The 12,376-nt window shown below is 33.7% G+C and overlaps 2 protein-coding genes across 3 annotated transcripts; both read left to right on the plus strand.

Moving 5' to 3' along the window:
* The first annotated feature begins 387 nt into the window (after window positions 1-387).
* On the plus strand, window positions 388-7,831 carry LOC110669768 (kinesin-like protein KIN-7N). Its single transcript, XM_021831537.2, is given in 19 exon segments — window positions 388-582; window positions 700-789; window positions 990-1,108; window positions 1,196-1,309; window positions 1,736-1,817; window positions 1,907-1,974; window positions 2,072-2,149; window positions 2,288-2,430; window positions 2,560-2,662; window positions 2,769-2,849; window positions 3,291-3,359; window positions 3,436-3,495; window positions 3,604-3,756; window positions 4,454-4,747; window positions 5,227-5,313; window positions 5,701-5,859; window positions 5,950-6,219; window positions 7,301-7,548; window positions 7,550-7,831. Coding segments are annotated over 19 exon segments (2,550 nt in total). The 5' UTR covers window positions 388-434; the 3' UTR covers window positions 7,734-7,831.
* Window positions 7,832-10,162: 2,331 nt separating this feature from the next.
* LOC110669840 (uncharacterized) lies at window positions 10,163-12,264 on the plus strand. 2 transcript variants are annotated; one of them, XM_021831668.2, is made up of 3 exons: window positions 10,163-11,219; window positions 11,309-11,420; window positions 11,520-12,264. In XM_021831668.2, the coding sequence occupies exons 1-3, from the start codon at window positions 10,698-10,700 to the stop codon at window positions 12,089-12,091; spliced, it is 1,206 nt and encodes a 401-aa protein (XP_021687360.2). In that variant the 5' UTR covers window positions 10,163-10,697; the 3' UTR covers window positions 12,092-12,264. The 2 variants fall into 2 exon arrangements, with proteins under 2 accessions (XP_021687360.2, XP_021687361.2); XM_021831669.2 differs by having other exon boundaries at window positions 10,165-11,219; window positions 11,309-11,402.
* Window positions 12,265-12,376: the final 112 nt, after the last annotated feature.

Below are 12,376 nucleotides of genomic sequence, written 5' to 3' on the forward strand. Positions count from 1 at the left end.
GAGAGAGAGAGAGAGAGAGAGAGAGAGAGATTTCAAAGTAGTGGTGGCGGTGATCAATTAAGTTTTTAAGAAGTTGATGAATTGAATTCCTTTTTGACTATAAGCGTGCATGCATTGCATGGTTTAATGTTCGTGAGTTGAACCTTTAACAACATATTAGGTGTGGGGAACATTCAAAACCGATTTAATAACAAGTTCTTTTACAAATTGGGCCCAATAACAAAAAAAAAAGGAGGAAACTGGGAGAGGCCCAATAACATCCTAAATACACATTGGGCCGAAGGATCTATAGGTTCACTGGTATGGGCTTCAATTTGGAGGGATATTTGCGTAATTACACAAGGCCTTTGAAATTGAGAAGGCTTGAAAATCAAACAGCATAATATCCCGCCAAGAAGGAAGGCAGGTGCGCTCAAATCAAACAGAGAAGAGAAATGCAGATCTGTGTAGCGGTTAGAGTGAGACCACCAGTGGCTGTGTCTCAAGAAATCTTCAATGGAAATTACTGGAGGCTCGAAGATAATCACATTTCTCTTTGCAAGTCTGACGGTACCCATATCTCCGGCGTCTCTTATGCTTTTGGTATGTCATAATCAATTGTCTCATCCACTTCCTCTAATCTTTCCCTCTCATGGATTCACATACCCGTATTTTTATCTGGATGTTCTTTGTATTTTTTTTTTTAAATTTAATTTGCAGATCATGTATTTGATGAAAGTTGCACAAATGCTAGAGTTTATGAGCTTCTTACCAAAGATATCATCCATTCAGCTGTAGAGGGTTTCAATGGTATGCCTTTTTCTTGGTTAAATTTCGTTTTGGAGAATGATTTGTACATTTTCCTATAGATTTGTACTATTTGGTGAATTAACTTTGGATAATTGTTGAAGGGCTAGAGTTTCTGACCTGTGATTAAGAGAATTAATTGGAAAATGTGTGGTTCAGAATTTAAATGCGAGTTTTTAAGGTAATCTTTGAAATCTTTACAGGTACGACATTTGCTTATGGGCAGACAAGCAGTGGCAAGACTTTCACCATGAATGGTTCTGAAACTGATCCTGGAATTATTCATCGGGCAGTTAGAGATATATTTAACAAAATAAATATGGTAACCTTTACTGCTATGGCTAAAGTTCAAGTGTTTATTATGTGCTTTCAAAATTTGTAATTTTAACTTTTAATACTCTTGGAGCAGATGTATGACCGGGAGTTTCTGATTCGGGTTTCCTATATGGAAATATATAATGAAGAAATTAATGATCTTTTAGCAGTGGAGCACCAGAAATTACAAATACATGAGAGTTTGGAGGTTGGATACTATCAAAGCACTCTTTCATTAGTTGCCTTAGTATGTGCAATTTAATTACTTTGTGTTTGGATGGGGAACTTAAAGTATGAGATTTAAATTTGATATACATACATATATATATATATATATATATATATATATATATATATATATATATATATATATATATATATATATATTTTCAATTGATTAGAATTATGAATATATATTAGCCTTTAAATATAATAAATATCTTAAATATGTATTTGAAATAATTTACAAAATGGTGTTATTTTAAATCCATTCTAAAAAGTTCTTATCAAATAAAATGAAAATATTTGAAAAATACAATTTATTAATAATTTATATTTAAATTAAATTCAAATCCCTCATTTCAAATTTTGTATCCAAACAGAGCGTTGAAAATTTTTTTTCCCTCGTTTCCAGCGTGGTATATTTGTTGCAGGGGTCAGGGAGGAAATTGTGAATAATGCTGAACAAGTGCTTGAGCTCATAGCAGCAGGGGAAGGTTTTAATGCATATGGGCCTCAAATTTCTTCTATGTTCCTTTGAAAACATAGTGAATGTGTGCTTATATACTCTTCTGAACTTTCTCAGTTCATCGGCACTTTGGGGAGACAAACATGAATGTTCGCAGCAGTAGGTCTCACACAATATTCAGAATGGTATTCCTTTGGTGTATTTTTGGAAGTCGTATCCGATTGCATACCATTCCCCTGATAAATTTATTGGTGTTTTTATACTATTTATCTTGCATGTCAGGTTATTGAAAGCAAAGGGAAGGATACCAACTCTTTAGCCGATTATTCAAGCGGTGATGCTGTTCGAGTCTCTGTTTTGGTGTGCATTTTCTTCACATTGCGTACTATAGATTTTTATACAACATGAACTATTTCTTTCTATTTCAGATGGTAACAGAGTTGTTTGGTATTTCATTCTTGAAAATTTATACGTTCCCTTTGTCGTTGTGGAAAGTAGAACTTGGTAGATTTAGCTGGATCAGAAAGGATTGCTAAAACTGGAGCTGGTGGAGTACGTTTGAAAGAAGGAAAGCACATAAACAAGAGTTTGGTGGCTCTTGGTAATGTGATAAACAAATTAAGTGATGGTCCAAAGCAAAGGTCATTGTTTCTCTTGCTGTTGACATCTTAATCTGATAACAAAACCAGGTCTTAATCTGTTAAGTGAAAAAATCTGAGTGCATAATCCTAGTGGGCATAACTTCTTAATTTATTAAATTATGAATGCAGGGGGCATATTCCCTATCGTGATAGCAAATTAACTCGTATACTTCAACCTGCTCTTGGTGGTAATGCCAAAACTTCAATTATATGTACTATAGCCCCAGAAGAGGTAGCCTATTATTTTTTACAATCCTTTTTTAATTCTTATATCATCTTGTTCTTCCTCATTATCTTTCAAATTGTCAAATGGGCTTTTTGGGTGATATGGTTTCTAGGTTCATATTGAAGAAACAAAAGGAACTCTCCAGTTTGCTAGCCAAGCCAACCGCATCACGAATTGTGCCCAAGTGAATGAGGTTTGCATTTTGCTATGTGTAACAGATTAACCAGTTGAGCACATTAACTTTAATGTAGATTTATGAGTGTCAAAGTGACTTTGGGGTTGCGATTTAATTGAAAATGGGAAACACTTGAGGTTGGAGGTTTTGGTGTCGGCAAAATGACACGAGTGCTTGTGCATAGCAAGGCGAGATGAGCACCTTGCTACTTAATAACCTCATGTGGTGGTAGGGTTGTCGTTTGCAATTTTAAAAAATTGTGCCTCACTTTTTTTTTTTTTTTTTTCATACTTGGAATTAATGTTTAGAATGCTCTATTTGTTTATTTACCTTTACTTTCACAACAATGCATAAGAACATGACAGCTTCTTTCTCTGCAGCAGTTTGTTCTCATTCATTTCTCTAGATCCTTCCATTTGAATTGGACATTGCAGCTAATCAAGGTTGAATTTGTTACAGATTTTGACTGATGCAGCCTTACTGAAGCGGCAGAAGTTAGAGATAGAAGAACTGCGCAGAAAACTGCAGGTGATGATTATGTCATGTTAATTATACATGATAAAGGCTCCAAAACAATTTTCAATATTGTCAAACTCTTGTTTAGGGATCTCGGGCTGAAGTTTTGGAGCAAGAGATCTTAAAATTGCGAAATGAAATGCTGAAGGTAGATTTTTACCTTTGATCTGAAGTGAAAAATTTTCATGAATTTATGAATTCAGACATGGCATTAGTTTCATCTCATGGATTTTTCTGTTCATTTTCTGATTTCCAGTATGAACAAGAGCGGGAGAAACTTGAAATGCAGCTGGAGGAAGAGAGGAAATCACATAAGGAGTGTGATCAATGCATCTTGGAGCAGCAGATGAGAATTGGCAATCTCAGCAATCTAGTCACATTTCCAGAGTTTGATAAGAATGCTGGTCAGGTATAACTCAAGTGAAGCAAAGTTTTACTCATATAACTGATAAACTCTCTGTTGAAGATGCTGTCTAATCTCCATCTTTATTTTATTCTGATTATTTGGACGTTAAAGCCTGACTTGTATAACTGATAAACTCTTTGTTGAAGATGCTGTCTAATCTCCATCTTTATCTAATTCTGATTATTTGGACGTTGGAAAACAGAAAGATACCTAATCTGCACTCCAATTGCATTTTGACAAAACTAAAACTTCCTTCTATTCATCATGGTATAAAAATTGTTAGTACCAACATCTCTATGTTGGCCTTACCCACCACATCTCAGCCAATCTCATTCCCCTGCTTTTGGATTCCGCTGTGATTTATGTTTGTTTGCGCATTATTGAAAATTAAATCTTTCTCGATGATGGTTCATATGCAATGCACTGGGTAAGCTTGATTTTGTGCAATAATCTGAAGAATGGCTTATGGTACATTATCTTTGATTTTGGGCAAAGACGCTCCATGCACATGTATCTTTGATTTTATTTTCTGTTAGCGTAGCATGCTCAAGCTTTTCACTAAATGAACTATTGAGCAAAAGATGATATTTTGAATCCATTTAAATCCATTGTTTATGTGCTGTGTAGCCAATACCATTATTTCTAGATTCTGCCAATGTGTGACAAATTTCCTTTTTATGAATAAAATAACCACTGGTAGGAACAGAATTCAGGGAGACAATGTAGCAAGGGAGAATTCAATGACAGCAATAGCTTATGCCAAGAAGATGTTTTTAGAACGCCTTTTTTTAAGGCAGCTCCAAATGCCCTTGTTGCCAAAAGATCCAATAATTCAAGGCTTACTGATTACAGTCCTCTTCCAGACACTCTTAGCAATGTAGCTGATGAAGACACTTGGTTAAAAGTGAACAAAGGTTACATAGCTGACCTTGATTCAATTCAGATGACCCCTGCAAGAAAAGTTCAATCCTTTCCATCAAGTGACATAAATGATGTGAGTTTATAATTCTAAGTTTTTCTTTCACACAATTATCAATATTGTGTAAAAATTACATTTTATTCATCTTATTTTGTATTTTAACTTGTGTTGTTGAATTAACAGTATAAGAATAAGACTAAGATTTTATAATCTGCAATCCATCTACCTTTAACTAAGATTTGTCAAGTTCATTGTTAGTTCTCTTGTTTTCAAGTAGATTCTCATTCCTCCTTTTCACGGACAGGTTCCTAGATGAAATAATTATAAATTGGAAGCTCCTCATACTCATTCTTGATAACCTGTCACAAAAATATTACCATCATTCGCAGAGTCCATAATTTGAGGGCTTTATGAGACTTGTCTTCATGTATTTTTAGGCTTGGATGTGATCTATGGCTATTACTTCTCATGTTACTGCAATTTCATTGATGTTGAGAAAACTTCTAGTAAATAATGTATGTACTTATTTTAATTGGACTTAATAAATTTGTCAGGTCTTTTCAATTGATAACCACAGAAATGAAGTAGAGAATCTTAAAAGACAATTAGAACTCATCACTGAAGAGAAGAATGAACTCAAGGTTAGTATATATTCAGCTTTGCATTTTCAAATTTTCGGTTAACTATCAGCTGGCTATGTTCCATTGATGATTATAAATGTGTTGCTTGTCTTGTTTGAGAATTGATTAACCCTCTAAATTCTTTTGTCTATTTCCAAAATTTATGTCAACGAAATTTCTGGTCTTAGCTTTACATTGATATCTGTAGCAAGCCTTAATTTCAAACTGAGTTCACTATACAGCTGCTTTTCCTACATTTACATTTTACACTAGATGCCATGCCAATCAGTGAAACTCTTGATAAAAAACTATATTTTTGTTCTCATTCTATTATTTATTTTTGACTAAAAATTAATATTTTATTGCATGCATTTCATGCTTTCATGTGGTGGATGTATATGTTTACAGAAGAAGCACTCATAGCAATTGTTGTTAAATGATCATTTGATGGAGGAGATATCAGAACTGAAAAAAGAAGCATTGATAATTCAAGAGATTCCTCAAAGGCTGTGCAAATCTGTAGCCAACTGCAAAAAAATTTACAAGGATCTTTTATTAACATTGGAGGTGAAGCTTATGCATTATGTATGCCTATGCACTCATATTTGCCAACATTTTTTAGGTAAGATATGCTTTCTGTTTTGTTGTTTGTAACAGAGTTTTGTACCTGATGGCAAATCTTCCACTGCAAAATTGCTCTCAAGCACAAGTGAAATTGGCATAAGACTTTTCTCAAATCTGGAATCTCATTTATTTATCAAAAAGGATGGTCATGAATTTTTCCCAAGAAATGATTCCCTGGTCCAAGAGCACTGCAAAGTACTTTCTGAGAGCTTAAGAGGCACAATTACATCCCTGGTAGCATCAGAGAAATTAGCCATTCAGACTAAAGAAGTTAAGAGCGCAATATGTGGCTGCGACGGTAAGGTAGCTGCCTCGTCACAATTGTCAAGATATCTTTTATTGATCATGATCTTATTTTTCCTCTTGATATTTGGATATGCTGTTAACTTTTTTAGGACTTCAATCATTTAAACTGTCTCACTATGCTTTTGTTAACATGATTATGTAGCTTCACTTGTTAATTATCAAATGATGAGCAATTTCTAACCAGAAATAGAGTATGAGTTGGAAATTTGTGTTCAGTCTCCTAGGAACATTATCATCTCTTGTTAGTTCTTATCCATAGCCCTTTCAACCGCTTAAACATATCATGACGCATTTGTTATAATAGAAATTAACTTCCAGGCCAATGTTCTACTGAAAATTCTCATGGTTTACAATTTGAACGCGAAGGGAAAATTTACTGACTTAGTGGGATGAAGAACCATAAATGAAGCTTGTACACAATTATTTTTGTCGAGTCTGTACTTTTCTTAAGGTTTTCTTGGCATTGTGTGCATTTATGATGTGTGTGTTATGATAAGCACGCAAATTTAAAGCACACATATAAATCGCACAATTACACAGTATAGAAAAGAAAAAGAAAAATAACACAACAGGATTTAACGTGGTTCAACCGTAAGGTCTACGTCTACTTGTAAAATAAGAGAAAAAGTTCTACTATGATGAGAAGAGCAAGTTATAATCATTCAGAACTTTCAAATTTTAACCTAGATATCTCAATACTCTACTGCAAAAGAGCAAAATATTATAATATTTATATTGGTCTCATAACTTCCGATACTACCATAGATCTCACTTTTTATTCCAATCAGGTCGCAGCGTGAAATTTTTGAGTTGATCACAATTCAGGTTCATGAAAAACATATCCAAAATTCAAGCCATATAAAAATAACACCATGAATGATTGAAAAACTGTAGTCTTTGAGGTCCTGATTATGTTTTTCATTTTTTTTAATGAAAGTCATTTTTTCTTCTTATGTCTTTACTATTAAAGAACAGCAAGTATGCTACTTGTAAGATAAAAGAACTGCATTTTAGCTCGAAAAGTAGCGCATATAAGTCGTTTTTCTTTTTTAAGATTTAGCTTTTAAATGTGATGAAGGACTCCACTCTGGAAGGAGAAAGTTCTTTAAAGGAGAAACTAAACTATGAACTTTACAGTATCAAGGAGAAATTCAATGATTTGGAGAAGAAGCTGGATCTCAATAACCAGCTTCTGGAGGTTTATAGAGAAAAATATACTAGCTTGGAAAGAGATCTTCAGCTTTTGAAAGGGGAAAGGGATTCCTTGCTTGAAACAATCTCAGAATCATCTCAAAAGCATGCACTTGTTAGTGAGCAAAAGGAAAATTTTGAAAGATTTGAACATTTAAGCACAAAGTAGGAAAGCTCTTGAAGAACAGATTAAACACTTCAATGTTGCTTTTGCTAGTAGGCAGAGATCATTTACATCCTTCAAAAGTGAACTTAAATAAAAAATTGAGAAATTGAGAGTCATGCAAACAGTTTCAGCATCCAATTCTCTTGGATGTTGAAGGCCATGTAGTTGTTTCTTTAATGTTATATAGGCCTTCCCTTGTTTCATATGTTCTGCATGTTCTTTGTTATGCATTTACCTGAATTCCTCTGAATGTAATACTAGATATATTTTACATGGATAGCACTCATAAGTTTACTACAAATTGTTGCTCATTTGGGTACCAGCCTAGGACCGTCTTCTAGCATTATCAAGACTCGGTCGTATTCTACTACATCACCATTGCAGTCTGGGTCACCTCTTTAACTGATTTTCAACATAGTTTTCACCATGAACAATTTCCGGAGATTTCTGTTCTTACCTGCATAACTTATTGATCTGACCTCGGGCTCTCAAAGCCAGACTTGAGAGGAATCTTTATTCTCATACATGATTAGAATTCGAGTTTGGATCCTAAAATTATTAATTTGTTGTTTGAAAATGGAGAGTAAAAATTATGTTCCTAAAATCGGTGGGCTCAGGACTCTCATTCAAGGACGAAAGACATAATTCCAACTCATGTAACGGTGGCCTTTTAAAACCCAGCTACTTCCCGTTTTTCTTTGGCAGACGGAATGCCCCCGAGAGGGCTGCAAAATAAAGGGAAAAAATTATCAAAATTTGGATTCTTTAGATTTTTAAAATTGAAAGAAGATTAATTAATTATACTCTTAATTAAGATTTTTTTTTTCTCTCTTTAAAAATCAACCGAACCTGTCGATTAATAATTTAATGCGAAGATGCTTTAGCTTTGAATGATCAAAGATGGTGCACCAATGACGAATGAGTTTTGGACAAATTGATTAGAATGTGATTGATAATAAAGACCCATTCTACTTTTTACGGGGAAAATTTCCACCTTGTGGGGTCCCACAAATGTGATAAGCATGCGTAACAAACGATCGAGCGATTCAAGATGACACACCTCATTAAGTAACGTCTTTTATTTTTTAGCTTTATTCTATTCTTAACTGTAATCACGAAACCTAATTATGACATAACATCATCATATCACATCAAATACTTAACCCCCGCTCTAATTAAATATCGAAATTGAAATTAAATTAAAATTAATTAATTTTAAATTTAAATTTAATTAAATTTATTTTGAATTAAATTAAATTAATTTTTATCTAATTTTAAATTAAAATTTTTGTTTTTTTTTAAATAAAAAAATTTGATAATTAAATTTAATAAAATCGAGTTGAAATCTTAACTGAAATTGAAGAGAACTTACGATAATTTTTTAGCTAAATAATATATAACAACCCACTTAAAAGCTCAAGCAAGTATAGTGTGAGATTAACTATCCAATCATGTATGTAATACTAATTTAATGGATACATCATTATCCCATAAAAAAAAATAATAATAATAATTAGTCTTTCTTTTTTGGATAAAATAATTATTCGTATTTTGTCAATTAGATAGACAAAATGATTAAATGTGATAAAATCTACATGAATGTAACAATTAATGTAAAGGTTTTAAAAATTTGTTGATAAATAGTTTTTTATTAATTAAAAAATATATTTTTTTAATTTAATAATATTAAAATTATATTTAAAATTATAAAATTTTGAGTTAAAATCTAATTATAATTAATTATATATATAAAAAAAAGAAATGAAAGAGATATTTTGTCATATATATAAAAAAAAAAAAATTCTTCAACTATAATTTAAAATTCAGAGTCCACAATTAAACGGTTTCAAATAAGCGGAGCCAATCCGACTGTCAACAACGATGTCTGATTGAAACAATAGAAGGAGTACAGGTGTCATGAAGTGGGTAGCATTAAAGTTGTGGTTGGACTGTAATAAAAGAAAATTTTCCAAAATAAATAAATAGTGTGGGGACTAATCATTTGTAGTTGAGAATTTCAATTTTATTGTTAGTGTCTAATTAAAGCCTAACAAACATTTTGTTCCAACAAAACAACATTATTATAACACAATATGCAAGATAAAGACATGGATTGCCAACAACTTTCCCACCTCTCTCTCTCTTCATAGTGCATATAATTATAGATTTAAATTTTAATAATCCTTTTTTAAAAAATTATGGCAAAATTAATCTAAAACTATTTTATTTAATGGGTTGCACTCAATTATTTTTTAACAGCTCAATAAAATCAACACTTAATTTTATCTTTATATATGCATATAATTCTTTTCAAGAAGGTCTATTTGTCTATAGCGATCCCACCTTGTCCCCATTTTGCTTTTGGCAATTGGGACTTTATGGGGAGGGTTATTTGAGGAGCGTGCAGGACATGACCCACCGACACGAATGCCATTTACCCTTTTCCTGGTTGTGGGCCTTTTTAATATCATGATTTGGGCTCTCGATAATCTCTAAAATAACCAAAACTAAACAACAGAAAAAAAGGGATCGTTTCATCATCCATTCTTTTGAGCTTTAAAGCTAAGCAAAAGGATGAATTATGAATATGATTACCCCACCAAGGCCTAGGGAGCTGAGAAAAGAGAGTTTGCATTTGAACTCTGTTTCAAGTATTTCTACATTTATGTTTATTTGCAATTAAGTTCATTTCTTGCTTGTATTTTCCTCACAGATAAGACAAATTCTGTTAGGACCATCTATGTCTCTATATGAGAGAGTCCAAACAGGGAATGAAGACTAAAAATAAAGACAAACTGTGATGCACACCAAACCAAACAATGAAATAGAAGTACTCCATTACAAAACCTCAATGATCTTAAGTATAGTGCAGGCAATCTGGAACTTCAAAGAGGGTGCCACCACCACCACCACCTCCAGCAATTAAGACCATATGGCATAGAGAACATGTTCTCTCTATCCAAGCCTTAAATCCTCGGTCTTCTCTTCTTCTGTCTCTTACTGACAGATATGCTTTGTCTATTGTATTGAATATACTACCTATCCATGCATCTTCTCTGCAGAACTTCCTAAACTACCACCCTCTTCTACATTTCCAAACCCTCCATAGCTTCAACTAATGACTGCCACGGATCCCAAAATACCAGTTAAACAACTTCGAGAACTCCTCCAAGAGCAGCAAGAACCTTTTATCCTAGAGCTTTGCCTAGTGGAAAGAGGTTATTTGAGAAACAGCTTTAATGCAGGAAGTAGCTCTAGCTTCCCTTGTTGTCATGGCAATTCAAGAAAATCCCTCAAGAGTTCATTTAGCTTTGGTCTTAAAAGGACCAAAAAGGGTATTACGTACTGTCCAAAGGTATTAAGGAGTGCATATAATCAGGTCATTTCCTTCAACGAGAGACTCAGAACTAAAGTTTCCAATCATAGGGATGGAGATGTTGATGTTACAGAGAAGAAGGACAGGAATAAACAAGAAGCAGTAGAAATAGATAGATTTTCTTCTGCTAGCAGCTCGACAGTGTTTAATTCATGTTGTGGAAGCGATGCAGAAGAAACTTCCACTTCTCAGCAAAAAGATCACATCTCGTTCACAACTAACACTTCCCAGTCTTTCAAACGCTGCAAGCTAATAGAACAAGAGGTAGGAAAACTGTATTTTCTTCTTGCCTAGATAAAGTGACATTCCGCAATTATTTTTCTTCAAAATAAATTTACTCATAAAATTAACAGGCTGTTACAGATAGAAAGCTCCAATGGCAATGCATAGAAGAAAGTAGACAGCTCAGCCCAGTGTCTGTATTAGAAGAGGTAGCTTCACATACAGGTTACCCACTTGATAACAGTTAATGTTCTTATCTGCCATTAGTTTACCATCAGTTTATCCGTAATTTTCTTATTTGATGTTGAAATCTTCTTCCATTTCTTCTCGTGGATAAAACAGAGTGCTTCTGTACCTTAAAAGAAAAGAATACCTCAAAAACCTGTGTTCTTTCTTCCAAGAAAGTTACAGAAGACTCTATTCTATCAGCTTCTCTGTGGAAAATATTTTTCCACTCAGCAACTGAGAAACCAACTTTACCAGGAGTCTCAGAAATACAGGAGCTTGTCCAATCCAATCTTTCTTCACATCACTTGAAATCCAGGTCATGTTTGCAGCAAACAAAGCAACTTCTTTTTGACTGTGTAAGGGAGATAGTAGAGAACCAAGGAAGGAAGGAGAAGGAGAAGCAGCAGCAACAACAGAGAGAATATTTGGCATCAGAAGAGCTTGGAAAGCTCATTGGAGAGAAAATTAAGTTCTATGGAAAACAGTATGGCGAAGAATCAACCTTGAGGGAACTACTGGAATTGGAATTTCAGGATTCAGCGCATGAATGGAGGGGTTATGAGCCACAGCGAAGGGACATTGGGTTTCAGATTGGGGATGCCATTTTGGAGGAGATCAGCAGTGAAATGATTAAGGACATGATTGATTTCTTGTCACCAATCACCAGATGTTCTCAATCACTTTGATCCAAATAATCTCAATTTTAACTTCCCCCCTCCACAACTACACTTTCCCAGCTAACAAGATGAAAGTTTTTTTTAGCAAGTTTTTTGAATTTAATAGCATATTAGTATAATATGTATTTTTTACTTTATGTAAATTATGCTATATACGGCTCCCACAGCACACCTACTTTCAATTTTCTAGGCCTGCAATACCCCAGCTCAGATGATAGAAATAGAGATTTCAAAGCTCGATAAATGATCGCCTCCCGCATGTGGATTTATTTATTTTTTTTGAACATGGGTTTC

The sequence above is a fragment of the Hevea brasiliensis genome, chromosome 12 (assembly GCF_030052815.1).
Source record: "Hevea brasiliensis isolate MT/VB/25A 57/8 chromosome 12, ASM3005281v1, whole genome shotgun sequence".
NCBI classification, from domain to species: domain Eukaryota; kingdom Viridiplantae; phylum Streptophyta; class Magnoliopsida; order Malpighiales; family Euphorbiaceae; genus Hevea; species Hevea brasiliensis.

Coding starts and splice junctions, on each gene's coding strand:
- LOC110669840 (XM_021831668.2), top strand. CDS start 10,698: ATGACTGCCACGGATCCCAAAATACCAGTTAAACAACTTCGAGAACTC. Junction 11,220..11,308: donor GCAAGCTAATAGAACAAGAG/GTAGGAAAACTG, acceptor TAAAATTAACAG/GCTGTTACAGATAGAAAGCT. Junction 11,421..11,519: donor AGGTTACCCACTTGATAACA/GTTAATGTTCTT, acceptor TGGATAAAACAG/AGTGCTTCTGTACCTTAAAA.